The sequence below is a fragment of the Carettochelys insculpta genome, chromosome 2 (assembly GCF_033958435.1).
Source record: "Carettochelys insculpta isolate YL-2023 chromosome 2, ASM3395843v1, whole genome shotgun sequence".
NCBI classification, from domain to species: domain Eukaryota; kingdom Metazoa; phylum Chordata; order Testudines; family Carettochelyidae; genus Carettochelys; species Carettochelys insculpta.
Window position 1 is genome coordinate 5339582 of NC_134138.1, and position 26612 is coordinate 5366193.

Below are 26612 nucleotides of genomic sequence, written 5' to 3' on the forward strand. Positions count from 1 at the left end.
CCACCGGAAGATTGGGGAGCGCCCGGCTGAGCTGGAGAACTATGAAGCTGCTTTGAAGGTAATGGGGGAGAGGGGGATAATCAGCTGCAGGGATTGGGGCTCCCCAGGAGCTGGGCTGAGAGCTACTTTCCCAGTATTCAGCCCCGCCAAAGGCCACGGGGTGAGAGGGGCAGCAAGCCAGAGCAGGGGCGACAGAATGGCTGGAGGGGTTTAAAAGGGAACACTAGGGCACATAGTGGTAACCCCTGAGCTGTCAGCCTTGCAGGGCCCAATTTAAAGCCAGCCCAGATCCATGGGGCTTGGGGGGTCTCATGCGCCCTCTTGTTCTCCTGCTCCATCAGCACCAGCGCCAGCATCTGGAGCTGGCCTGCGCTGTGTCCGACCACACTGAGCAGCAGAGGGCTTGGGCCACCATTGGCCGCACCTACATGTTCGTGGCGGAGAGCGGCCAGGCCGGGGAGGCGCTCTGGGAGGCGGAGCAGGCCTTCATGAAGAGCCTGGCCATCTTGGAGGAGCAGCTGGAAGGTGAGAGCCGGGCTGGGAGCTGTGGGACACGGAGCTAGGGAGGGGAGCCATCAGCTTGGGATGTGGTGCGCCCTGGGGAGGGTCACCAGTCGGCCTCTGCCTTGGCTGTCTGACCAGACGGTCTAAGTCCCCACCTTTTACCCCTTGTCCTTGCCCCAGAGCCTGCATCTGGGATGTCCCTGGTCCCTGAGCTCCATCCCCTCCCCGAGCCGGAACTCCCTGGCCTGGCCAGGAAGGGGCAGGCCCTCAGGCTTTTATCCGGGCTTCCTATCTACTCGTGCTGGCTTGTAAGGCCCAGTTAGGCTCGCCACCGGGATTGTGGGATATGCAGGGGCACTCAGGGACCTCCAGCCTTTTCTGATCTCTCGGTTCCACACCAGGGCAGCCAGGACCGGGCCCGAGACTGTTCCGTAGGGACCTCCCAGCACTCCCACCCCATCCCTTGGGAGACAATTTGCTCAGCTCATTCGGCCAGCTGGAGGGTGAGGGGTCCAGGACCTGTCCAGCCCCTCTCTGGCCCTGGAGCTCCTGCCTTGTGGAGCCGGCTGGGTGACGGGCTGGCTCTGGCTGTCCCAGGGAAGGTGCCGCAGCGGGAGCTGAGTGAGATGAGGGCCCGGCTTTACCTCAACCTGGGCTTGGTGTACGACAGCATGAAGGACCAGGCCAGGTGCAGCCAGTACATCAAGAAGAGCATCTTCATCTCCGAGTAAGGCCCTGGCCCCTCCCTGGGGGGGGGCGGGTGGTGGTGCTGATAGGCCGAAGGCCCCTCTGAAGAGCTCCTGTGTTTCTCTGGGGTTCACCCTCTGCTGGTGGCTGCAGCCGTTTGGCTCAGGAAACCGGCTGGTGCTGTGGCTGGGGGGTGTCAGGTGGGGGCACAGGGCCCAGGGGTTTCCTGAGGACGTGAATGGGCGGGCGACCCTGCGGGTGACCCGTCTCCCTCTAGGCAGACTCACCTCTGTGAAGACCTGTACCGGGCCTACTTCAATCTGGGCCACATCCACCTGCGGGAGGGGCAGCACTCCAAGGCCATGCGCTGCCTGGAGCGGGCGCGCGACTGCGCCCACACCATGAAGGAGAAGTGCATGGAGAGTGAGTGCTGTGCCGGCATCGCCCAGGTGAGGGCAGCGGGGAGCCCGTACTTGGCCCCCAAGCTCTTCCCCCTGGGGCCTGACCACCCAGCATGGCCAGGAAGGGGACAGCCCCCTCCCCCCCGCCAGGCCAGCACCCTTTGGTAGTTGGACCTCTCTGCCCCTCCGCTTGCTGACCCTGCTGCCCTGGGGCCTTGCAGGTGCTCCTCAGCCTGGGGGACTTTGTGGCCGCCAGGCGCTCGCTGAAGAAGGCCTACGTGCTGGGCTCCCAGCAGCCCCAGCAGCGCGAGAGCATCCGCAGGAACCTGCGTTACGCTGAGGGGGCTCGGGTTGGGGCTCCCTGTGACACGGCGCGGGGGGGGCTGAGGGGACCCAGTGGCCTGTGCAGCTGGCCGGGAGGAGGTTGGGTGTCACTCCCCAGGGCTCAGCCCAGGCTGACTGGGGCTGGGAGCTCTCCACCTCTGGCTCTCAGTGCAGCCCCTCCCCTTCACAGCCCTGTGTGGCTTGTGGCTCCTGGGGCGGTGCCCGCCCCCCCCACCCCCGTGTCACAGGCATGCCCAGGGAAAGGTGCCGCGGCTTCTCGGGTGCAGGGCCGCGCTTGCACAGGCCACTCCTGACAGGGCTTCTGGCACGTCCCCGACGTAGCCCCAGTGGCACCACAGGGCGGTGCTTTGACACTGACCCCGCACCAGCCCAGGGGGGCAGCGAAGGGGACTCGGCAGGTGCTCACTGTCCCAGAGGCCTGCAGGCTGGGTTGGGTGAGGGGGACCTTGGTCCCCACATACCCCTTCACCTGTGGCTCCCCTACCTGCCCTGAGCCTCTAGGGGGAAGAACCCAGCCCACCCCCGGTGCGTGCCACTCACACTGCTGGCCTCTCCCCCAGCCATGAAGGTCAGCCATCTGCAGGAGGCTCTGGAGGAGGCAGTGCCCGGCGACTTGCAGACAGCCCTGGGCCTGTGTGAGCAGCTGGGGGACCTGTTCTCCAAGCATGGGGACTATCGCCGGGCGGTGGAGTTCTACCAGAGGCAGGTGGGTGAGGGCTGCCCCTGCTCTCGGCCTGTGGGCTGGGGGAGGACCAGGCTGCCTGGAGGCTGGGCTCCGTGCATAGTAAGGGGCTGGTTCCGCTTCCTCCTAGCCGCCGAAGTGCTGCCAAGCTCTGGCCCGAGGGCAGGGGCACCCGCTCAGATTCCTGCAGGCAGCAGGGATGGGGCTGGGCGAGCCCTGCGGGGGCGGGCAGCCACCCCGGGCACAGCATGCTGTGGACGGTGTCTCTGGCAGCTGCGCTACGCCGAGTCCCTCCAGAAGCCTGAGCAGGAGCTGGCTGTGATCCATGTCTCTCTGGCTACCACCTTTGCGGACCTGAGGGAGCCCGGCCGGGCGGTCCAGCACTACCAGACGGAGCTGGCGCTGCGGCGAGGAAACCCACTGGAGGTGAGGGGGCGGCCTGGGCTCTGCCTTCTGCCCGCCGGTCTCACCCTGCAGGGCCTGGGGACCCCGTGCTGGGCTTGGCTGTGCTCTGGGGAGTTGCGGGAGGGGAGCTCAGCTAGCAAGCAGGGCCTGGCTGGGTCCCACAGCTCGGGAGCAGGGAAGGAGGGTGGGGCAGGCGTAAGAGTCAGGATGGCAAAGGACTTGCTCTTTGTCACTTACCCCGTGCCCCTGGGTGGGCTCCCTGCCAGTGGAGCTGGACTGGTGGGGGGAAGCTAATCCCATTGTCTGTGTGCCCCAGGAGGGGAAGACCTGGCTGAACATCGCCCTGGCCAGGGAGGAGGCTGGCGAAGGCTACGAGGCCCTGGAGCCCTGCTTTCAGAGCGCGCTCCGGTGCGCGGAGCAGGCTGGGGAGCCCAGGCTGCAGGTGAGGGGACGGGCCCAAAGCTGCTGCCCAATGGGGATGCCAGTGCTCGCCTGCAGCACCCCCTTCAGGCTGGGCAGCTGGCAGTGCCCCTCCCGGGGTCCCCCGAGCCTGCGATAACTGAGACTGGCACCCAGGAGTCCTCCCAGCCCCCCGCCCTACGCACAACACCTCCCTGCTAGGGCCTGTGGCCGAAAGTGCTGGTTTCTGGCCCCCTCCCGCTTCCAGGCTCTGCTCCTTGTTGGCACATGCCCGGGAGGGACCGTGCTGCTCACCTGCCGGGGAGCCCAGCTCCTCACTCCGCCCAGGATTCCAGGCTGCACCCGGCTCCTCCTGCGCCAGCACAGCAGAAAGGCAGGGGAAGGGCGTGGGGTGCCGGGGCTCGGAGCTGAAAGGCGCCCAGGGCAGCTGCGGTGCTGGGGCTGGACTCGAGAGTGCCTAGCCAGCGTCCTCCCCTCACTCGTAGCCTGTCTGCTGGGCCAGGCTGGGGGGCCTGGCAGCTGCTCCAGTGGTCAGTGCTGGGAGCTGCTCCTTCTGGGCTAGGCAGGGGCTGGGGGACCTGGGAGCTGCTCCAATGGTCAGTGCCCTGGCCTTGCTCCCTGCAGGGCCCCTTCAGGCCTGGGCGGGGGGGCCTGGGGACTGCCTTAAAGGCCAGCGCCCCCAGCTGACAAGGCCTGGGCTAGCAGCCCTGGGAGCGCCCAACCCCATCTGCGGCTGGGCAGGGTGATCAGCCCATCCTTTCACCCCCCCAGCGGCAAATCCTACAGCACCTTCACCCCCTGCAGCAGAAGTGGGGGCGCCCTGAGGCCCCCGACACGCTGGCCAGGCTTCAGGGCCTGTGCCGCTCGCAGGGCTGGAGCAGCGCCAGGGACAGCCGGGGGGAGGAGGAGGAGGAGGAGGAGGACAGCAGCGAGCCCCTGGAGGAGAGCGACCTGGAGCTGTCTGAGAGCGGTGAGTGGGCCGGCTGGGGGGGACGGGGAGGGAGCCGGAGCCGAGTCCCGGCCGGGTGAGGCTGTAGCCCTGCGCGTCTGCCTGGCGCGGGCCCCCCTTTGGCAGGGTGGGGGCTGTATTGGAGCCGGGTGCCTCACTCAGGCCTGTGCGTTCCAGACGGGGAGGAAGATGACCTGGACGGCTACAGCAAGAGCGTGCCTGGCCGCCGCAGCATCGCCAAGGTGAGGCTGGGCCTGGGCGCAGCGTCCTCGCCCCGTGGGGCCGTCGCTCCAGCTCCTGCCCTGGCGAGGCCGGATCCCAGGGCGCTGCGCGGGGCGGGGGGCCGAGGGGGTGGCTCTGATCTGGGGCCCCCGGGCAGTGCTGACCCCGCCTCCGCCCTCCCTGTGCCCTGCAGTGGAACCGGCGCAACGACCGGGGTGAGACCCCGCTGCACCGCGCCTGCATCGACGGGAACCTGCGCCGGGTCCATTTCTTCCTGGAGCAGGTGGGAGCCGCTCCTCGTTCCCGGGCAGGGCGCCCTGGGGTACCTTCCGTCGGCCCGTGGGGGCAGCTGGGCGGCTGGCTGGGGTCGCGGCGTCCCTCTGCTCTGGCCCTCACAGCCCCCAGCAGGGGACGCGTTCAGCAAGTGTGTCCTGCCTGCAGGGCGCGTGGGAGTGAGCCAGGTAGGCACTGGGCACTGGGGCAGCTTCCCGGCCTCGCCCGCAGGGAGGGCAGCTGGAGCGGGAGATCCTGCGGGAGTTGGCATGAAGCCCAGCAGGGCACCTGGCCCCCACGTAACCCTCATGCCTGTTCATGTCTCTTTCCTCCTGGGGGCAGGGCCACCCCCTGAACCCACGGGATTATTGCGGCTGGACCCCGCTGCACGAGGCCTGTAACCACGGGCACCTGGGTGAGTGGTGAGGAGGGTGGGAGGGTTTCGGTGTGGGGGGCGGATGACGGCAGGGGCTGGAACGGGTGATGGGTGCCGGCTGGAGGGGGCCCTGGTGCTGCCACCCAGCAGTAACTGCCGGCTCCTGTGCCCAGAGATCGTGCGGCTGCTGCTGGAGCGTGGTGCCTCCATCGATGACCCCGGGGGCCCAGGCTGCGAGGGGATCACCCCCCTGCACGACGCTCTCAACTGCGGCCACTTCGACGTGGCCGAGCTGCTGCTCCAGAGGGGCGCGTCGGCGGTGCTGAGGAACGCCAAGGTGGGGGAGCAGCGGCCTGTGGGCGGGCGCTGGGCTCGGCACCCCTGCACAGCTGTGGGGTTTCTGGGGGCGGCCCTGAGGCTCAGCCCCTCCATCTTATCCGCCGCAAGGCCTGAGCCCTCTGGGCACCCTCCGGGAGTGGGTGAGGATGTACGGCCGGGACCTGGACCAGGAGACACGCCAGCGCTGCCGAGCCATGGAGCAGCTGCTCAAGGAGGCGTTGGTGGGGCGAGGTGAGGCCGGGTGGGAGTGGTGCTGTGGGGGGGCATCTCTTGGGGGCTGGGCCCAACTCACGGGGTTCCCTGTCTCCCGCCCAGCAGCAGAGGTGGCTCAGCCCCCACAGGATGTGCCGCAAAGCCAGCTGTTTGATGCGGAGCTCTCTGAGCCGCTGACACCCCCCCACTCAGCTGTGGCCCCCCAGCCCCAGAGTGGGGGCCCCTCCACGAAGGCGACTGCGCCCTGCAGGATCCTGACCCAGCGTGGCGGGCAGGGGCCAGAGTGCTGGGCCAAGCTGGACGAGTGCATGACCCCGCTCCGGCCCGTCAAGAAGAGGCAGCGGCTCCTGAGCCTGAGGGCGCCGGGGGAGGAGAGCCGGGTGCTGGGGTTCCTCGGGCGGGCAGAGCCTGGGCTGCCCCCCGCTGGCACCGGGCAGGCCAAGTACGAAGCAGCCAACCATGGCGTGGGCAGTGCCCAGTCCTGCCAGGTCCCTGAGCCGGTGCCGGCCGAGGCCTCTGCCAGGCCGGCCCTGATCCCAGCCGAGGAGTACGTGGGGGATGACTGGCTGGAGGACGACCTGGGGGCGAGCCGGGAGCCCCGCAAGAGGAGCCACCGGTGCCCGGGGGAGTCGGGCTTGGACTCAGGGGGCACCAGTGGGTCTGAGAGCGACGGCGCAGCCCCCTTCCCAGCTGCTCTGCCCCAGAAGAGGAGGGCCCGGCAAAGCCGCCTCACCCAGATAGTGGACAGGACGTCGCTGGGTCGGTCCCGCGGGGGCCAGGCCCTGGTGGCTCCGGAGCCAGCCGCTGGTCTGAGGCCCGTAGACGGCAGTGGAGAGGCCCCACAGGTGAGGTGCTGGGGGTGCACAACAGCAAGGGAGTCCCCTGGGCTGTCTCTTGGGTCTTGACTCCCCTCTCCTGTTCCCAGGCCCCACTGCTGGCTGCAGCCCCGACTCGGCCACCCCCCATCCGAGTGCGGGTCCGGGTCCAAGACAACGTCTTCCTCATCCCCGTGCCGCACAGGTGAGAGCCGCCTCGCATCCTTCCTCCCAGCGTGGCCCAGAGCCCGGGAGTCCTGCCCCCCCAGCCGGGTCTGGGGCAACATTAGCAGCACCCTCGGAGGGGTCCAGCTCCCAGGCAGCGCCAGGGGGTCAGGGACTTGGGGTAACAGGGCCATTCCCCTCTGCCACTGGGGGGGCTGCCCTGTTCCTGCCCCACCCTGGGAGGGCGGGCTGGGGGCCTGGTTCTGGTGGGGCGCTCTGGCTCAGCCCTTCCCTTCCCTTCCCTTCCCTTCCCTTCCCTTCCCTTGCAGTGGCCTCGAGAGATGCCCGGTGGCGTGGCTGGCAGAGCAGGCGGCCCAGCGCCACTACCAGGCCTGTGGCCTGCTGCCCCAGCTCACCCTCAAGAAGGAAGGGGCACTGCTGGCTCCCCAGGATCTCATCGTGGACGTCCTGCAAAGCAACGAGGAGGTGAGGGGCACCCGAGCCAGGATTGGCGCTTCCAGGGCTGAGCCCACCAGGTCCCCCTGTAGGCCGCTGAAGGGTCGTGGTGGGGCCCATCACTGTGGACTCTGCACCAACTGGCAGGGCCCAGATGACTGGGAGCTCGGAGGTCTGGCTTCACCCCTCACTGGCGATGCCCTTCCCCTTGTGTTTGAGCCTGCCAGTGCTGCCCAGCCAGCCGGCCTTCCTTCCTACCCATAGGGCTCTCGTCTGCCTTGCAGGTGTTGGCAGAGGTGCAGTCCTGGGACCTGCCCCCGCTCGCCGACCGGTATCGCAAGGCCTGTTGCAGCCTGGCCGTGGGTAAGGGGATGCCACGGACCCTGCTGCCTGCCTGCGTGTGGGAACCGTTGGATGTACAGGGTCTCGCTGGGTTTTGTAGCGCCTCAGGGCGGTCAGCCGGCTGGGGAGAGTGCCAGCCGGCCCGTGGGGGGGACAGGCAGGAGGGGCTCCAGTGGGAAGGCTGGTCCAGGGGGCTTGGGCACAGCTGTGCCACCGTCTGCGTGTGTGACCTCGGGCAAGTCCCTCAGTCTCCGGGTCACTGGCCCAGCTACGGAAGGGGACAGAGGTGGAATGTGGCTTCGGGTGGACAGATTGGCACCCCCAGGGCCGTGCTACATGCCATGGGAAGACCTGTCCAGCATCCGCTGAACGGTGCGCAATGTCAGGAGCCCCCGGTCGCGGCTGCCCCCCACGTGGTGCTGGGCGGGGGGAGGGTGCCCCCGGTCGCGGCTGCCCCCCACGTGGTGCTGGGCAGGGGGAGGGTGTCCTCGGTCGCGGCTGCCCCCCACCCTCTCCCTGGCTGCTTGGCTCTAGCCCCGGCCAGGCAGCAGCTGGCTGGGAGCTCGTCAGTCTGGGTGCCCCACAGCGACTGGTCTTCCCTCATGGACTCCTGTTGCAGGCGAGCACCGGCTTCTGCTGAAGATGATGGAGCTGCAGGAGTCGGGCCCCTTGTTCAGCACCTGTGGCCTCTCCTTGCACCAACCCCACCTCACCCCACTCCTGCGTGCCCTCAAGCTGCACAGCTCCATCCGCCAGCTGCGGCTGGCTGGGACGGGGCTGGACGATGGCCTGGCTACCGAGCTGCTGGCTACGCTGGGCACCATGCCCAGCCTGGCCCTCCTCGACCTGTCGGCCAACCAGCTCGGTGCTGAGGGGCTCCGCGCGCTGGCAGCAGGGCTGCCCTCCCAAGCGGTCTTCCAGGTTGGCTTGTGGGTGTGTCCAGCACCTCCCTTCCCCTCAACGGCAGGTGGGAGGGGCCCCGGCCTCCCGCCTGAACTCCGGAGACACAAGCAGGTTCGGGGACCCCCAAGCTGCCCATCCTGGCGCTCTGGGCTACGGCTCTGGCACTGCTGGTGTAAAGGGCCCTGATGAGCTCCTGCCAGGGCTGCCCTGATGGACACCAGGGGCTCCCCGGATCAGGGAGGAGTAAGCTGTGGCCATGCTGGTGCCAAGGTGCCTGCTCCTAGGTCCTTCTGGGGAGGGGCTGGTTGTGAGGGTCCCTGTAGCATGGGGGGGGCTCTGCTGCTCCGTCCCTTCTCTGGGGCTGAGGCTGCCGCTGTGGTCCTCCCAGCGGGGGTGCAGCCCCGGCTGTCTGGTGGCACAGGGCAGAGCCCAGCAGGTTGGGGTGACTCCTCCGCCCCTGTTGTTCCAGAGCCTGGAAGAGCTGGACCTCAGCCTGAACCCCCTAGGGGACAAGAGCTGCGAGGCCCTGGCCTGCCTGGTTCGAGCCTGCCCGGTCCTGACCACGCTCCGGCTGCAGGCCTGTGGCTTCTCTGAGGCTTTTGGGCAGCACCAGCGCCTCCTGCTGGCCAACAGCCTGAAAGGTAAGTGCCCCTGCACTCCCCCAGCCCCGAGTGGGGGCACAGCAGGCGTGGCCTCATGGTACAGGTGGTGCCCTCCCTTGTGGCTCCCCTCCCCCAGCGCCACGGTCTACAGGCTAGGCCCCCCTGTGACACAGAGGCACTGCCAGGAGGGCCCCATTCACTGGGACGGGGCCTACAGCTTGGGGGTGAGGATGGTTCCACTCATGGAAAGAATGCGGACCGCTGTCCTGTCCGGTCTCTGCCAGCTTCTGCCCCACAGCTCGCAGCTACCCAGGCCTGGGCTTGCCCCAGTCTTGCCCCACAGCTACCACGCCCTGGGTTCCCTGCCAGGTCTGCCCCACAGCAGCCTGCTCTGCCGTTCTTTCCCAGTGCAGGCCTGTTGGGTGCCTGAGTTTCCAGTTAGGCAGCTATGGACAGGCCCTCCGCCAAGCTCCCAGCCTCCTTTATCTGCCCGGGCCAGACGGCAGCTGGGTCACTCTTAACACACTGTCTCTCCCGCATGCCCCTGGCCCAGGAGCTGTGCACCTGAAGACCCTCGCTTTGTCCCACAATGCCCTGGGCTCCAGCGGCCTGCAGCTGCTGCTCAGGAGTCTGCCCTACGCCACCCTCAGCCAGCTGGAGATTGGCTCGGTGGCGGCCCGCCTAGGCGAGCCTCTCGTGGATCCGGTGGTCAGGTGCCTGACACAGGTACGGGTGCAAGGGGGTCCTGCAGTAACCCTTCTCTGGCTGCAGGAGTTGCAGGAGCTCTGCACGTGGCAGGGGAGCCCCTTTTGTCCTGGGGCTGTGGGCCTCTCACGCAGCTGGCTTGGCCCTGACTGGCTCAGCTGTGGTGTGTGGCTTTGGGCTCAGCCCCCCCGTTCCATTCCAGCAGGGATGTGCGCTCACCCACCTGGCTCTCTCTGGGAACCACCTGAATGATGAGGCTGTCGCAGAGCTGGCCAGGTAAAGGGGCAGCGCTGGGGTCCCTGGGCGAGGGGCTTTGCTGTGGGGCAGAAGGTAATGGGGTGGGTGTGTGACACCAGCCTTCACCCAGCTGGGTCCTATGCGGAGTGATCTCCTGCTGGGTAGGAGCCGTGGGGTGGCTGGGCCCAGCAGCCAGCCCATGGGGACATAGTAGGAAGAGAGCCTGAGTGAGAGGTAAGGTGGCCATGTTCGCCTTTAGCCCACTGGCCACCTTCTGTCCCTGCATTGTGCTTTTCTGGGCCACCAGGTGAACCCCCTCCCGTAAAAAGAGACAGAGCGGGAAGGGAGTCTGAGCCACAAGCCCTTGGGTGGGAGGCCTGGTGAGCGGCAGGACCTGCCTCCAGAACCGGGCGTACGTGGATTGGTGGTCGGGTGGAGCTGCTGGTTCTACTACTGCACTTCACAGGCAGTACACCTGTCCAGCTGCCTCCCTTCCCCGTCGCACCTTGTGCTCCCTGGGGGTCTCGCTCCAAGGCTGCAGTGCCAGCACACCGCACATCTAACACCTAGCCCACAGGGAGTGGGTGGGCCATGGGGCAGCAGTGCATTGTGGGTGAGCCGAGAGGCATGGGGCTGTTTGACTCTCTTGGTCCCAGGTGCCTCCTGGTTTGTCCCACTTTCATCTCCCTGGATTTGTCTGCGAACCCAGAGGTTACCAGCGGGGGCTTGCAGATGCTGCTGTCAGCGCTGGGGGAGAGGCGCCAGGGGCTGCAATACCTCAGCCTGGCAGGTGAGGGGGTGAAGGGCTCCAAGATCCCTGGGTTGCGGAGGGGTCCTGCTTCCCTGCACCTGGCAGGGCCGCGGGAGCATCACCCTGCCCTCGCTGGAGGGACTGAGAGGTGATCCTGAGGGGGCAGGGGCAGGCTGTGAGCCCTGGAGTTTTGCTCCTGATCCAGCAGAGCCCCCGGCCTGGCTGGCGCTGCCGAGTTGCTTCTCTCTCCGTAGTGGTGTGCAGAGCAGAGCAGAGCAGAGGAGGCAGGACTGGAGTAGTGAGGGGCTGCAGCTGATAGAAAGGGCACAAGGGGGGGTCACCCAGCCTGTCCCCTCTTGGGCCGGGTCCAGGATTCTCAGTGCGCCACAGTGGCTACAACGGCCTGTTTCCTTCCCGCAGGCTGCAGGGTGCGAGGCCCATTGGACAGCACCACGTGGGCCCGGGTCTCTGCCAACGTGCGTGAGCTGCGGCTCTGCAGCCGGCAGCTGAGCGGCAGCAACCAGCGGGGCGTGGGTGAGTCCTGGCTTGGCCCCCCGGGCACCTCTCTGAGCGCAGTCACGCAGCACCACAAGCTCTTCTGTAAGAGCATCTGAAGTGCCCGACCGCTCGCAGCTGGAGCACACAAGAGGCCCATCCTGCTTGGGGCTGTGGCTGCTCGCAGAGGGAACTTGGGCAGACGTGAGGAACCAGGCACGGTGCCCGGCCTGTGCCAGCGACTTTTCTGCACTCAGAACTCAGGCCTGGCCCATGGGGAGGGGCAGGACCTGGCTGCTGCTGCACAACCTGTTCTTTCTGGGGGCCCAGAGCCCTGCAGCTTCCCCCCACCTGGCACCAGTGCAAGCTGAGAAGGGAGCTGCTGGTCCCGTCGTAACCAAAGGAGGCAGGGCCCCGGCTGCTGTTGTGGAACTGGGCCTGTCTGCCTCGGGCTCCGAGCAGCAGAACGCTGCAGGACTCTGCCCCATGGGGGTCCCTGGGCTTTGGAACCAAGGCCTCGGCTGTGTCCCCAGGAGGCAGTGAGCTACCGGGCCTGTGCTGCTAACAGAGAGGGGTGGCAAGTCCCAGAGTGTCCCCGGAGAGCTGGCTTCCAGCCTGTGGTGTCTCACCAGCTGCAGTCACACCTGCGCAGCAGAACCCTGGGGCTGCTGGCAGGGCTGGGGGGTTGGCTCCTGGGGCAGCACTGGCCTTGGAGCAGGCTCTGAAGCCAGCGTGGGGAAATAAGCTGCCAGAGACTGAAGGCGGCCACCTGCAGAAGAGCCCTTCCCTACTGCACGTCTCCCCACACAGGTGGAGGGTGATATTTTATTTGTCCCCCATTCCCGAGCTGTACAGGTTCTAGCTCTGCCCTGCCAGTGGCCACTGGACTAGTTCAGACAGACTTATTAGCTGGCTGGTGTTTTCTTGGCCGCACAGGGTGGGCTTCTGCCTGGTGCAGGGGCCTGGGAAACCAATCAATAAAGTGCTGTATGTCTCCTCTGCTCCAGGCCTGCGTTGTGCCACCCTGCAGGCAGTGACGCAGAGACCTGGCCCTCTGCTGCTTGGGCCAGAGCTCTGTACCCTGCCAGCCTTCTCCCCCTCTGGACAGCTGTTTGACACCCCCCACCCTCATTTCCCAGGCTCCCCTGCAGCCTGGGGCATGACCTGTTGTCAGCAAGGGTGGAGCGCCCTGCCTTAGCCAGCTGCTGTGGCACCCAGAAAATCTGAGCTGCTGGGCTGGTCCAGGCCCTGAGTACAGGTGCAGTGGCTGTGCCTGCTTCTCCCACCCAGCAAGAGCCACAGCACCGCAGGCTAGCCAGCATGGGGGTTTATTACCGCAGGTGTACAAGTCTCCCGCCCTGCTTGCAGGACTCACGGGGAGGGAGGAGAGGAGACAGGCTGGCTGGAGCTGGCCCAGTGTGAACATGCCCTGCAGCAGCACAGTTCACCTTGACTCAGCCCTAACCCTGCTGCGGGAATGGCTGCAGTGCACCACTCCCAGCCTCCTGCCCCCAACAGCAGCCTAGGGGAAAGGGCCTGGAGCCTGCTGGACTGCTACAGTGGGAGGGCGCTCCTCAGGACCAGGCAGGGCGCAGGGCCCAGCCTCAGGAGTGCAGGAACCGGCTGAAGGCATTGTAGGCGGATTCCAAATCAAACAGCATCTGGCGCACTTGGGAATCGTCCAGCTCGTCAGAGGCAGACATGCCGCTCAGCGTCTGCAGCCTGCCCGGGAGAGTCAAGGCACAGTCCTGGCCCCCAGAGCAGGAAGAAGGCCCTTTGCTGGGCTGCACTTTGCGCCTGCACTAGTACTGGAGGGACCTGGCACGAGCCATGACTTGTCGCCCTGAGTGCTGGCCTAGGAGGAAGCTGGTAGCTCCTCTGGCCACGGTCCCACCCCGCAACCAGGCCCCTGATCAGACATGGCGAGCAGGGCTGGGGACAAGCACCTCCCACTGCAGAGGGAGCAGACTGATGGAGCTGGGCCCGAAGGCACTCTGCGCTCCCCCATGCCCTCAGACTGGCAGGAGCGCCATGGGGCAAGGCAGGTCCAGGCCCTGTCCTGGAGAGCTGGGTCAGGACCCGGGCTTGCTCCTGCAGAGGGCAGGGGCCTCAGAGCACCCTACTCACCACTGGTTCACTTTCTGTCTCCCCTCGAAGTCAGGAGGTAGGTGGCTCATGCGGTTCATCGTCTCCATCAGCTCCCGCAGGTCTGGCTGGATCTGGATGCACAAAAGCATGGAGCTTCTGCTTTTCCTGCCTGGGGCCCGGCTGGGAAAGCCCCACCCCCCTTCAGGCGCTGCTGCCAGCAGTGAAGCCTCCATGCACCCCTAGCTTGTCCCCCTCTCTCTCCGAAGACCAGCCACACCGGGTCAGACCAAAATCCATCTTGCCCAGTGCCCTGTCTTCGGACAGTGGCCAATGCCACGTGCCCCAAGGGAAGCGAACAGAACAGCTGAGCATTGAGTGGTCCATCTCCTGTCATCTAGTTCCAACTTCTGACAAACGGAGGCTAGCGCCATCATTCCTGCCCATCCTGGCTAACAGCCACCGATGGACCTCACCTCCCTGAATGGATCTAGCTCTTTTTGGAACTCTATTGATAAAGTCCTGGTCTTCACGCCATCCTCTGGCCAGGAGCTCCAGAAGTGAACTGTGCACTGCATGAGAAATACATCCTGTTTGTTATTAACCCTGTTGCTAATTTCACTGGGTAACCCCTAGATCTCGTGTGGTGGGAACAAGTAAATACCTTTTCCTTATTTTTCCTCCACACCAGTCATGATTTTGTCGACCTCTTAGTCGTCCCCGCACCCTTCATCTATTGTTTTCTAAACTGAAAAGTCACAGACTTTTTAATCTCTCTTCAGCTGGACCCGGTCCAAATCCATTGTTTTTGTTACCCTTTTCTGAAACTTTTCCACAGCCAAGGGTGTTTTTTTTTTTTTTGAGATGAGGCGACCACATCTGCACGCAGTATTCAAGCTGGGGGTGTACCCTGGATTTATACCAAGGCTGTAAGATACTCCCTGTCTTATCCTCTGTCCCTCTGTAAATGATTCTCACCTCATCCATGGCTCGGATCTCCAGGCGCAGCTTGTCCATCACTGTGATGAAAAGCTGGAAGAGAAAAGAGGTGCCTCAGCAATGGCCTGGAAGCTAGCAGCAGGGCACCTCACTCCAGCCCTCTTGGGAGGGTGGGGGCAAGCCAGGACAGCGGGCCCTTGACAGCCCCCTGGGGACGAGCCATGCAGCTGCACAGGCCAGGCCAGCTGCCAAAGTCCCAGAAGCACAGGATGCCGGGATTACAGTGCGCACAGCCCCTTGCCCGGGGAACGTACAGAGACGATGTCAGCAATGCAGCGGTTCAGGTTGCCCTTGTCGTCCTTGATGGTGATTGGCCGATCCTCCTTGATCCTCTCCATGGCCAGCGGGCAGTCGAGCTGCAGCAGCAGGAGGGTTACAATGAGGCTGGGCAAGCTCAGGGCAGGGTAACAAGCACCATATAACCCCCAACAAAGAGCATTTCCCAGGGAAAGCCGGGTTCCGCTCCATGTGCTAAGCCGGGGGAAGGGAGTACAGTACAGAACGTGGCCAGACGGTCTGAACATAGGGCCACCCAGCCTGGTCGCAGATAGTGACCAGTGCTGGGTGCCCCAGAGGGCATGACCAGAACACGTCACCAAAAGGTGATCCTTCTCCTGTCACCCAGTCCCAGCTTCTGACAAACAGGGGGCTAGAGGCACCACCCTGTCCACCTTGCTGAACAGCCATTTGTGGCCCTGTTCTCCATGAACGTATCCAGTAGGTTTTTGAGCCTTGTTATAGTCTCAGCCTTCACATTGCCCTGTGGCAGGGAGTCCCACAGCTGGCCCTGCGTTGTGTGAAGAACTCCGTCCTTCTGTCTGTTTTAACCCCACTACCTGTTTGTTTCATGGGGTGACCCCTAGTTCTTGCATTAGGAGAAGGAAGACAGAACACCACTTCCTTATCGACTTTGTCCAACCAGTTGGGATGTTCTGGACATTAGCCGCCTCTTTTCCAAGCTGAGAAATCCCACTCTTACTACTCTCCCCACACCATACCCCAGCCATTCCATACCCCTAATCGGTTTTCTGCCCTTTTCTGTACCTTTCCCAATTCCAATACATCTTTTTAGAGATGTGGTGACCTTGAATACTGCTGCAGGTGTGACGTGGAAGTACAAGGGATTTCTACGAAGGTAATATGATTACAACAAGGTGGAAGTGCCTTTGGTCCAGGGGAGGGAGGGAGAGAGAGAGAGTGTGTGTGTGTGCGTGCGTGCGTGCGTGCACACTCACCCCCCAAAGCCCAGGGGCCCCCTCTCTAAGCCAGGTGACCGCGAGAGTGTAATTCACCTTTGGTGGGTTCTCCAGCACCGACAGTTTTTAAATCTAGGCGGGCTGTATTTCTCATGGGACAGGTCTGCTCTGGGAGTGAGCTGGGGGCAGGGCTCTGGCCAGAGGGACACAGGGGAACAGCCTGGGTGACCACACTGGTTCCTCCAGGCTTGGAATAAACAAATCTATGCAGTCTCTCCCCCCAGCATCTAAGTCAGTCAGGCACAGTAGGGCTATGTCTACACAAGCCCCTTCCTTTCAGAAGGGACATGGTAATGAGCGAGTTGGGAAGATGCTAAGGAGGCGCTGCCATGAATATGCAGTGCCTCTGTGATGCAGTGGGAGATACCTGTGTGTACACGTGGGGCTCCTGCTGAGGGTAACCTGGCGACCAGGTGACACCCCTGGGCTGCAGACAAAGGAGGAGGTGCAGCCTGAGGGGTTTGAACTGGAACTGGGTGTTGGAAGCAGTTAGTCGGGGCTGGGAGAGAGAGAGACAAAGGAGGGGGCAAGACCCCGGCTCCGGGGGCCCCTCGGGGCCTCCTCTCCCCAGCATGGCTTGGACTGGCTGTCTCTGCCGGCTGCACTGACTCCTCTGTACGACGCTGTGCCCTGTTGCCTAATAAACCTGCTGTTCTCCTGCCTGCGGATGGGGTGCAGAGGATGGAGACCCCGAACCCCCTCACAGCCTCATTAGCATAATGGTGGCTGCATGTGATTTGAAAGTGTTGCTTTCAAATCGCGCACCGCCCATGTAGACAGGGGCCTTTCGAAAGGACCCCCCGGACTTCGGAAGCCCCTTCTTCCTATTTGGTTTTAGGAAGAAGGGTTTTTCAAAGTCCGGGGGCGGAGGAGTGTCCTTTCAAAAAGCCCCCGTCTAGAGAGGTAGCGCACAATTCAAAAGCTGTGCTTTCCAATTGTGTGGGGCCACTATTATGCTAATGAGGCACTGCATATTCCCGGTGGTGCCTCACTAGCATATTCCCAACTCGCCCCAAAAGGAGGGGACTAGTGTCGATGCGGCCTACATGTAGAACTCAGCAGCAACACAGCCCCCCCCCGTCCCCACTGTTCTGGGAGCCCTCCGAGATTCCTGTCCCAGAGTCCCCAAAAGCTGTACTGCTGGAGGCTGAACTCACCCGGAACTTGCAGCAAAATTCATCGATGGAGCCAATTTCGGATCCCTGTACCTGTTTGAAGGCAGCTTTGTACTGGACCAGGAGCCGGGAGCAGGCTGCGGTGTACCTGGGGCAGTGCATGGAGTAAGAACAGCTGGAGTGGCTCATGCCAAGCAGGAGGGGAACACGGAGGTCGAGGATGTACAAGCAGGTCCCCAGGGGAAAGGAGAACACTGTAACAGCCCCAACGGCAGGGGAGGCTCCCCAGGGTCTCTGACTGGAGACCCTCTGCATGGAGCAATGTTGCCTGGCCCCCAGGGGAAGTGGGCAGGGCCTGAGGGGGGACTAAGGGGCTGTTTTGATGCTTCTCTGAGCCCCCTCCCCAGTGTGTCCGCAGTGCCCTGGGGAGGGGAGGTCACTCTGCTCCACTTGGTAACGACGCATCCTGCAGGAGATGCTCCTGCTGCTGCATCCGCTTGGCTCCCCTGGGAGAGACCAGGCTGGAAACAAAACCCAGCTGGGGACTCACTCGTTGGGAGAGACACAATCCTTGATATAGGCTTTCTCCAGAGCCTGCATCGTCTTCACCACCGCAAACAGCTCAGCCATGTTATCGTACCTGAAACCCAAGCGCAGAAGCCCGTGAAGGCGCATAGCCTGTGACCCCCACCGCTATACACGCGCCCGCGTCCCTGGGAACAGCACAGGGGCTCTCATGCTCCACAGCCCAGCAGGAGCACTCCCTTTTTCTGGAGAAGACCCTTCCGCCTATTGCATCTTTCTCAGCCGCAGGCTGCCCTGGCCAATGGCAGAGGCGGAGCAGAAGGGCTCTTGGGTCCTTCCTAGCTTGGCGCAGGGACAGAGCATCAGAACGCAGAGCTCCCTGCACCATCAGCCCCAGCATCTCCCGAGCAAGGACCTCACTGCAGACAACAGCTTGAAGTCCCAGCACTCCCAAGCCCCACAGAACTGTGTACCACATGGGAACCCATTCGGCTGGGGATGGACTCACTTTTCTCGCTCCCGTGCATTTTTATACAGCTTCACCTCCTGCAAGGAGAGCAGATACACAGCCTGTCAGGTACCCGCACAGTGTGTGGTCAGCTGCACAAATGGACAGGCTGGAAGCAGGTGGGGACGGAGCTGACAGATACGGACCTCCTGCATCCTCACCACAGGGTGGAGGAGATAGGGACCAGAGAAACCCACACTGAGATGGAGGTAAGGAGCTGGGAATCACCTCAAGAGCTGGGGTCCCCTGAATGCTCCAGCACTGAGGGCTGTGAAACCGTTTGCAGAGCCAAACCCGACGTACGCTGGAAGGTCATTCTGCCTCCTGTGCCAGAGACAGGACGAGGAGGGGAACGTGACCAGCGTTACTCACCTCGTACAGTTCTGGCTTATTCCCTGGGGCTGAAAAAGAGGAAATCCATGAACAGACCTAGCACTTATAGCTAGGGGCCTACCAGTGACGCCCACAATGCAAAACCTTCCTGGTAACCCGGTGTTAGGAAGGACCACGTCCACAGCTCCTTAGCCTACTAGCTACAGGGATACTGCTAGCACCCAGGACCTCTACAGCCTGCTCCGCTCTTCCATCCCGCCCCTCCTGCTGATCACCGCCCCTTGCTCCAGGCCAGAGAACCCAGCACAGTTCACAAGGGAGAATCAGATTCTGAGCTGGAAGGGTCCTTGAGAAGTTGAGTCCAGCCCCTGCACTGGAGCAGGGCCAAGTAAACAGAGCCCATCCCTTCCAGGCATCTGTCCAGCCTGTTCTTAACAACTTCCACTGATGGGGATCCACAACCTCCCTGGGGCACCTGCTCCACAGCTTAACTGCCCTCAGTGTGGGAAAGCTGTTCTTTATCTCAGGGGGTCTCAAACTTCATTGCTGTACAATCCACTTCTGCCAAGAAAAAGTAATGCACAGACACATGCCTCAGCCAAAACCCAGGCCCTGCCACCAGGGGTGCGAGTAAGGGGAACAAAAGACCAGCCCCATTGCCCGAAGAAAGGAGAGGCTGAGGACCCAGGCTGCAGCCCCAGGAGGGGCCTGGAATCTGAGCCCCACTGCACAGGGCTGAAGCCCTTTGTCTGGCCTCGATCTCAGCAAGTCTAAGCCAACCCAGGGAAACTCATTAAAATGAGGTCCCAACCCAATTTGGGAACTGCTGTGCTATCCTAACCCCTGTTGATGCAGACTGAGCCTTTGCTTCGTAACCTGCCTCTGTGGCCATGATACCCACCCTCCCATGAGCCCAGTGTCCCACCACTCTGCTGCCCCCAGCCCCGCTAGCCTGACCCCTGGGGACTTTGAGGGCGGGCAGTCCCCTGAGGGGAGCTGGAGCCCACGGTGTCACTGGGTCTCTGGCCAGGGGCGGGGTGGGCCTGGGTCACAGCCCTGCTCATGGCCAGCAAGCAGGGCTCTGTCAGGTGTCGACTGGGCCAGTCTGTGTCTCAGCCCAGGCCATGGGGTGGTGCTGTGGGGCCCCTTGCTCCCCATGGCGGCAGGGCCAGCGAGACTCACCTCCTGGGCCAGGTGCAGCAGGGATCCCGTGGAACATTGTGCTGGGCTGGGGCACTGCTGCCAGGGGGACCTCTGCGAGGGAGGGAGAGGGGCGTTAGTGTGGCCTGGTGGCCCGGCCCCTGCACCTGACGCGATCCCTGGACCCAAACAGCCCGGGGCCCCACACTCCCCACCGCCCCCTAGTGACAAACACCCCCCAGCCCTGCGCTCCCCACCGCCCCCTAGACACAAACACCCCCCGGCCCTGCGCTCCCCACCGCCCCCCAGCCAAACACACACACACACACAACCCCCCCGGCCCTGCGCTCCCCCCGCCCCCTAGTGACAAACACCCCCCAGCCCTGCGCTCCCCACCGCCCCCTAGTCACAAACACCCCCCCGGCCCTGTGCTCCCCACCGCCCCCTAGCCAAACACAAACACACACACAACCCCCCCGGCCCTGCGCTCCCCACCGCCCCCTAGTGACAAACACCCCCCAGCCCTGCACTCCCCACCGCCCCCTAGACACAAACACCCCCCGGCCCTGCGCTCCCCACCGCCCCCCAGCCAAACACACACACACACACAACCCCCCCGGCCCTGCGCTCCCCACCGCCCCCTAGTGACAAACACCCCCCAGCCCTGCGCTCCCCACCGCCTCCTAGACACAAACACCCCCCGGCCCTGTGCTCCCCACCGCCCCCCAGCCAAACACACACACACATACAACCCCCCCGGCCCTGCGCTCCCCACCGCGTCCTAGTCACAAACACCCCCCAGCCCTGCGCTCCCCACCGCCCCCCAGCCAAACACACACACACACACACAACCCCCCCGGCCCTACGCTCCCCACCGCCACCTAGTAACAAACACCCCCCAGCCCTGCGCTCCCCACCGCCCCCTAGACACAAACACCCCCCGGCCCTGCGCTCCCCACCACCCTGTAATGACAAACACCCCCCGGCCCTGCGCTCCCCACCGCCCCCCAGCCAAACACACACACACACACACACACACAACCCCCCCGGCCCCGCGCTCCCCACCGCCCCCCAGCCACAAACACCCCCCAGCCCTGCGCTCCCCACCGCCCCCTAGTCACAAACACCCCCCCGGCCCTGCGCTCCCCACCGCCCCCCAGCCAAAGACACACACACACACAACCCCCCCTGGCCCTGCGCTCCCCACCACCCCAGCCGCAAACGCCCCCCCCCCGGCCCTGCGCTCCCCACCACCCCCTAGTGACAAACACCCCTCGGCCCTGCGCTCCCCACCACCCCCTAGTGACAAACACCCCCCGGCCCCGCGCTCCCCACCGCCCCCCAGCCGCAAACACCACCCCCCGGCCCTGCGCTCCCCACCGCCCCCTAGTCACAAACACCCCCCCGGCCCTGCGCTCCTCCCCGCCCCCCAGTCACAAACACCCCCCCGGCCCTGCGCTCCCCACCGCCCCCCAGTCACAAACACCCCCCCCGGCCCCGTGCTCCCCACCGCCCCCCAGTCACAAACACCCCCCTCGGCCCTGCGCTCTCCACTGCCCCCTAGTCACAAACACACACCCCGGCCCTGCGCTCCCCACCGCCCCCCAGCCAAACACACACACACACACACAACCCCCCCGGCCCTGCGCTCCCCACCGCCCCCTAGTGACAAACACCCCCCAGCCCTGCGCTCCCCACCGCCCCCTAGTCACAAACACCCCCCCAGCCCTGCGCTCCCCACCGCCCCCCAGCCAAACACACACACACATACAACCCCCCCGGCCCTGCGCTCCCCACCGCGTCCTAGTCACAAACACCCCCCAGCCCTGCGCTCCCCACCGCCCCCCAGCCAAACACACACACACACACACAACCCCCCCGGCCCTACGCTCCCCACCGCCACCTAGTAACAAACACCCCCCAGCCCTGCGCTCCCCACCGCCCCCTAGACACAAACACCCCCCGGCCCTGCGCTCCCCACCACCCTGTAATGACAAACACCCCCCGGCCCTGCGCTCCCCACCGCCCCCCAGCCAAACACACACACACACACACACACACAACCCCCCCGGCCCCGCGCTCCCCACCGCCCCCCAGCCACAAACACCCCCCAGCCCTGCGCTCCCCACCGCCCCCTAGTCACAAACACCCCCCCGGCCCTGCGCTCCCCACCGCCCCCCAGCCAAAGACACACACACACACAACCCCCCCTGGCCCTGCGCTCCCCACCACCCCAGCCGCAAACGCCCCCCCCCCGGCCCTGCGCTCCCCACCACCCCCTAGTGACAAACACCCCTCGGCCCTGCGCTCCCCACCACCCCCTAGTGACAAACACCCCCCGGCCCCGCGCTCCCCACCGCCCCCCAGCCGCAAACACCACCCCCCGGCCCTGCGCTCCCCACCGCCCCCTAGTCACAAACACCCCCCCGGCCCTGCGCTCCTCCCCGCCCCCCAGTCACAAACACCCCCCCGCCCTGCGCTCCCCACCGCCCCCCAGCCGCAAACGCCCCCCCCCCCGGCCCCGCGCTCCCCACCGCTCCCCAGTCACAAATACCCCCCCCCGGCCCTGCGCTCCCCACCGCCCCCCAGTCACAAACACCCCCCCCGGCCCTGCGCTCCCCACCGCCCCCCAGTCACAAACACCCCCCCCGGCCCCGTGCTCCCCACCGCCCCCCAGTCACAAACACCCCCCTCGGCCCTGCGCTCTCCACCGCCCCCTAGTCACAAACACACACCCCGGCCCTGCGCTCCCCACCGCCCCCCAGTCACAAACACCCCCCCCGGCCCTGCGCTCTCCACCGCCCCCAGTGACAAACACCCCCTCTAAACGTCCTCCAGGGCCGGCAACGTCGATGTTCAACTTCGACGTTGCTCAGCCCAACATCGAAATAGGCGCAGCGAGGGAACGTCTACACGTCAAAGTAGCACACATCGAAATAGGGGTGCCAGGCACAGCTGCAGACAGGGTCACAGGGTGGACTCAACAGCCAGCCGCTCCCTTAAAGGGCCCCTCCCAGACACAGTTGCACTAAACAACACAAGATACACAGACCTGACAACTGGTTGCAGACCCTGTGCCTGCAGTATAAATCCCCAGCTGCCGCAGAAGCAGCCAGAAGCCCTGGGCTAAGGGCTGCTGCCCACAGTGACAATAGAGCCCCGCAGGGGCTGGAAAAAGAGCCTCTCTCAACCCCCCAGTTAATGGCAACCATGGAGAACCCAGCAATTTCCATGTTGTAGGACGCAGATCGTCCACACAGTCCCTACTTTGACATTGAACATAGAAGTAGAACACTACTCCTATCTGCTCATGAGATTAGCAACTTCAACATCTCACCATTTAACATCAAAGTGAACTTCAAAATAGTTCCCCACGCATATAAACGTGACGGGTGCTATTTCGAAGTTGGTGCTGCTACTTCAAAGTAGCGTGCGTATGTATACGCAGCTAGGGAGAGTTTGTCAAGCCAGATTTACAGCTATGTGGCCAAAGCATAGGCAAGGCCATGGCACTCAGCAAACTAGCTCAACCAGTACTCATCCCTTGTTCCCTCCACAGGCTTTAAACCAGGGAGCCCTGTGTAATCAACGCCTTTAACAGCTACGGTGGCTGTCCTGTCCCCCACAACAACCCAGAGCATTGGTGACATCTCACAACTCCCGCTTTAAGTGTCAGCTTAAATTGTGATTTTACAACTACATGTTTACAATAGACCAAATCTCATGGCTAACTTGCTACCCATTAGGCTTTGCCTGAAAACGTATGACACATGCACATCTTTTGCATACTCAAGCAGATGACCTCTGACAGACTCAGTCCTCCCAGCCTTCAGCAGCGCTGCGTTCCCCTGCTCCCCATTCCCCACACTACCAAAGAGGGGGAACTGCTGCTGCCCCCCACTTGAGCAGCCCACCTCCTCATCCAGCAGCTGCTGCATCCTCCCCCCCCAGGAAAGGTAAGGGGCTTCTGAAAGCGGCGGTTGGGCCCCCTCCACAGGCCTCCTGCTGTGGAGTGGCCTGGGAGGGGTGAGTTTGGGCAGAGCCCTTCTTTTCCACCGGGGCTCCAGAGGGGTGGCTGCATAGCCAGGGGTGGGGTGTTAGGGTGTGCCCCTGCCCCACCCCTGCAGCCACCCCCCCTTACTGCCCCCCCACCCCCACCCAGCCGCCGCTGGGGGCCCCTCCTCCACCTGGGCCCCCTTCTAACCAGCTGCCCCTTCCTTCTCCCCCTGGTTTCTTGAAGGCTCTGCAGCAGCTGCTGTGGGCCCCCCCCCACCCTCAGGCGCACGTGGGCACCCCCACCCCCCCATTTCCACCAGGTTGGCTGTGCCCACGCCCCCTCCCACCCCCCTTTATTTTTCACTTCACCCAAGCGCCTGAGCCCCCCCCCCACACGCACAAACTTCAATTCCCCACATCCCAGTGCAGAAAAGGAGCCATTTTACCATCTTGTGCTGGGAGCAGCGGCCATCTTAGGTCTCACCTTCCCCTGACCTCACTGCCCTCGCTCTGCCCTTCCCCCATCTGACTGGGTCCTCAGCCCGGCCGGTGGGGGAGGGGCAGCCACGCCTCCACCCTTCCTTCCCCTCCACTCTCCTCCCCTCCCCCGCTCTCTTAAAGGCCCCACGCCCAACAAACTTCCCCCATCTTATAAACCCGCCACCATGACCCCCACACCCGCCGGAGGGTCATCCGGTGACCCCCTCCTCCCCTCGTCTTCCACTGTCACCCCTCCCACCCCCGAAACGGCGGCCCACTCACCCAGGGCCGCCCAAGACTCTGCCGCCATGTCGGCTGAGGGCGCGGGCGCAGGCTCCGGGGCTCCCACCACCTCCACCGCGGCGTCTTCCAGCAACCTGGCCCCGCACCCACCCCCCCAAAAGGGCAGGAAGGGCCAGGGGAAAGGAAAGGGCAAGAGCCCCGCCCGGAAGGCTAAACCCCCCGTGGCGGGGACTCTCCCCCCTGCTGCCCAAGCACTCGCCGCAGCCTCCCCTTCTCCCCTTCCCCCTGCTCCCTCCACCACCCCTGGGGGCCCCGACATCTCGGCCCCCAGGTCGTATGCCCAGGTGGCGGCCGCCGCCCCGCACCCTGCTCCTTCCGCCTCCGCCAGGACTACCATCCCCGACGGTCGCGGCCCCTTCCCCGCACTCACCAGGAGGTACGGGGTCCGCTGCCTCCTGGTGGCTGCCTCGCCCCATGTGGAGACCTACGTGCGGGCGTTGGCACGGGTGGTGGGGTCCGCGGCCGTGGTGGCGGCCTCCCGGATGTTCGGGAAGATCATCTTCTTCCTGGCTTCGGAGGCCGCCGCCCAGGAGGCGGTGGAGAGGGGCCTGGCGGTTGGGGGCGTGCACGTGCCCCTGGAGCCGCTGGAAGACCTGGGCGTGCGGGTGGTGTTCTCGTCCGTCCCGCCCTTCCTTCCCAACACCGCCCTTCTGCCTTTCCTCACCGCCCTGGGCCGGCCTTTGACGGTCCTGAGTCCCCTCCCCCTAGGCTGCAAAGACCCCGCCCTCCGGCACGTGCTCTCATTCCACCGGCAGGCCCGAGTCCAACTGCCGCCGGCGGCAGCACAGGGCGGGGTGGCCCAGGAGGGGACTATACTGGTGCCCTATCAAGGGGCCCAGTACCGGGTCTTCTACACCCTGGGGGAGGCCCGGTGCTTCGGGTGCCGGGCGGCGGGGCATGTCCGGAGGGATTGCCCCCTGGCCCGGCACGAAGGAGAGGAGCCCGGGACCTCCTCCGACCCGGGGGGCATCAGCCACGAGACCGGCGGCGCCCCGACTGCGACAGGCCCTGGGACCGCCCCTCCTCTTTTAGGCCCGGACGGATCCATCGCCGCTCGGGCGTCGGAGGGCGCCCGGCAGCATGGTGCCGGGAGAGAAGAAGCGGGCGCCGGCGCCCGAGTGGGCACAAAAGCCAGGCCCGTGGAGGAGAGGGAGGCAGGGCCGGCGGCAGGACCACAAGAGGGCCCACCCCAGGGCGGGCCGCCCCTCTCCCTCGCCGCCCCACCCCCTTCCTCCCTCCCTCCCTCCTTGTCGGCCCTATCCCCTGGCCCCTCCTCCTCTACTGCCCAGCCCGCCTCCTCGGAGGACTGGGTATTGGTGGGGGGGAAAAGGAAAAAAGGGGGTGCGCGCGTCCGGCACCCCACCCCGCCGGAGGACGGGGTGGAGGTGACACGCAAGGCACCCAAGAGATCCGCCAGCCCCGCTCCACCCGCCGAACCCCCGGCTGCCAACCATCTGCCGGGGGCGACGGAGGTTGCCGCCGCGGCGGCCGAGGAGATTGGCACCCCCCCGGCCCTGGAGCCAGAGCCAAAGGAGGCCGAGACGGCCCTCCCTGTGCCCGCACCCTCCTCCGACACCCCTCCGGCCGCTACCCAGGTGGCTGTAATGGAGCGCCTGGAGGAGGTGGTTCCCGGCCTCGCCCTCCTCTCACAGGAGGTCGAGGCCCTGGGCCTCACCCCGGTGGCCCTGGACATGGAAGGCCTGCTATTAGAGGCCTGTGGGCCGCCTTTGGACTCTCCCCCACCCCTCCCACTTTCCCTCACCCCTCCCACCAGCGATCCCTCACTTGCCACCTCCTTCTGCCCTGAGTTGTCCCAAGGGGCAACCCCTCCCCCAACTAGGGACGACCCCCCGGCGGAGGTCGGCCAGCCCCCAGACGCCCTAGGGGAATTAGGGCTCCCCTTGCACCCCCCCTTCGTCCCTGCAAATGAAAACCCCAATACCCTCTCCCCCGACCTGCCGGCGCCTCCCGCTGAGAGTGCCGGCACCTCAACCTCTACCCTGCCATTGCCTCAGGAAGCCCCCCTCCTGGAGACCTCCTTGGCCCATATTTCCGCCCTTGCTCCCACCTTGGCCTCACTGCTTGCCACCCCCGCCATACCCCTTCCCGGCCAATGCCCCGCTCCAGAACCCGCAATCCCCCCCACTCTTAACCCTCCCCTTCCTCCTCCCCCCCATGACCCCCCTCTTCCCCCACTGATCTCTACCTCCCCTGCCCCCATACCTCCCCCTCCCTTTTACCCCTGCCCACTCGTACCTGCCCCCGAGGACGTAACCCCTCAGGAGGCCCCTCTTGCACTGCCCTCTCCCAGCACCTCCGGGGCTGCTCTCCCTCCGCCGCCCTCATCCCTCCCAAACTCAGGCCCCAGTCCTTCCCCCAACCTCTTCTCTGGCCGGGGGGCACAAAAGAACGCGAGGCCGACGGGTTCTCAAGACCCCGAGACCTCGGCACCCCACGCGCTGGCGGGCGAGATGCGCCAGTTCTTGGAGGATGTTCGCGGCTCCAAGAACAAGGTTACTCTCGCCCTCCAGCGCTGGGGAGATTTTCATTCTGCCCTGGAGTCCGCGAGGGCCCTTCTGAGGGAG

General features: G+C 65.0%; 3 protein-coding genes across 3 annotated transcripts in view; 2 read left to right on the plus strand and 1 right to left on the minus strand.

Moving 5' to 3' along the window:
- Positions 1-26612, plus strand: part of LOC142009058 (vacuolar protein sorting-associated protein 28 homolog) — a 148233-nt gene that overhangs the window by 97689 nt on the left and 23932 nt on the right. The window lies entirely within an intron of this gene.
- Positions 342-12906, plus strand: LOC142009040 (tonsoku-like protein). Its single transcript, XM_074986479.1, has 23 exons — positions 342-525; positions 1102-1231; positions 1469-1640; positions 1814-1936; positions 2506-2643; positions 2893-3045; positions 3341-3466; positions 4216-4414; positions 4571-4635; positions 4809-4898; positions 5231-5303; positions 5438-5599; positions 5709-5834; positions 5919-6661; positions 6742-6836; positions 7126-7282; positions 7537-7615; positions 8214-8515; positions 8967-9138; positions 9653-9825; positions 10007-10080; positions 10698-10831; positions 11213-12906. Exons 1-23 carry the CDS (start codon positions 429-431, stop codon positions 11404-11406), a joined length of 3777 nt encoding a protein of 1258 aa, XP_074842580.1. The 5' UTR covers positions 342-428; the 3' UTR covers positions 11407-12906.
- LOC142009103 (vacuolar protein sorting-associated protein 28 homolog) lies at positions 11753-17372 on the minus strand. The gene is made up of 6 exons (XM_074986622.1): positions 17293-17372; positions 16785-16890; positions 14626-14727; positions 14351-14404; positions 13415-13506; positions 11753-13009 (listed from the first exon to the last, which is right to left on the minus strand). The coding sequence occupies exons 1-6, from the start codon at positions 17370-17372 to the stop codon at positions 12892-12894; spliced, it is 552 nt and encodes a 183-aa protein (XP_074842723.1). The 3' UTR covers positions 11753-12891.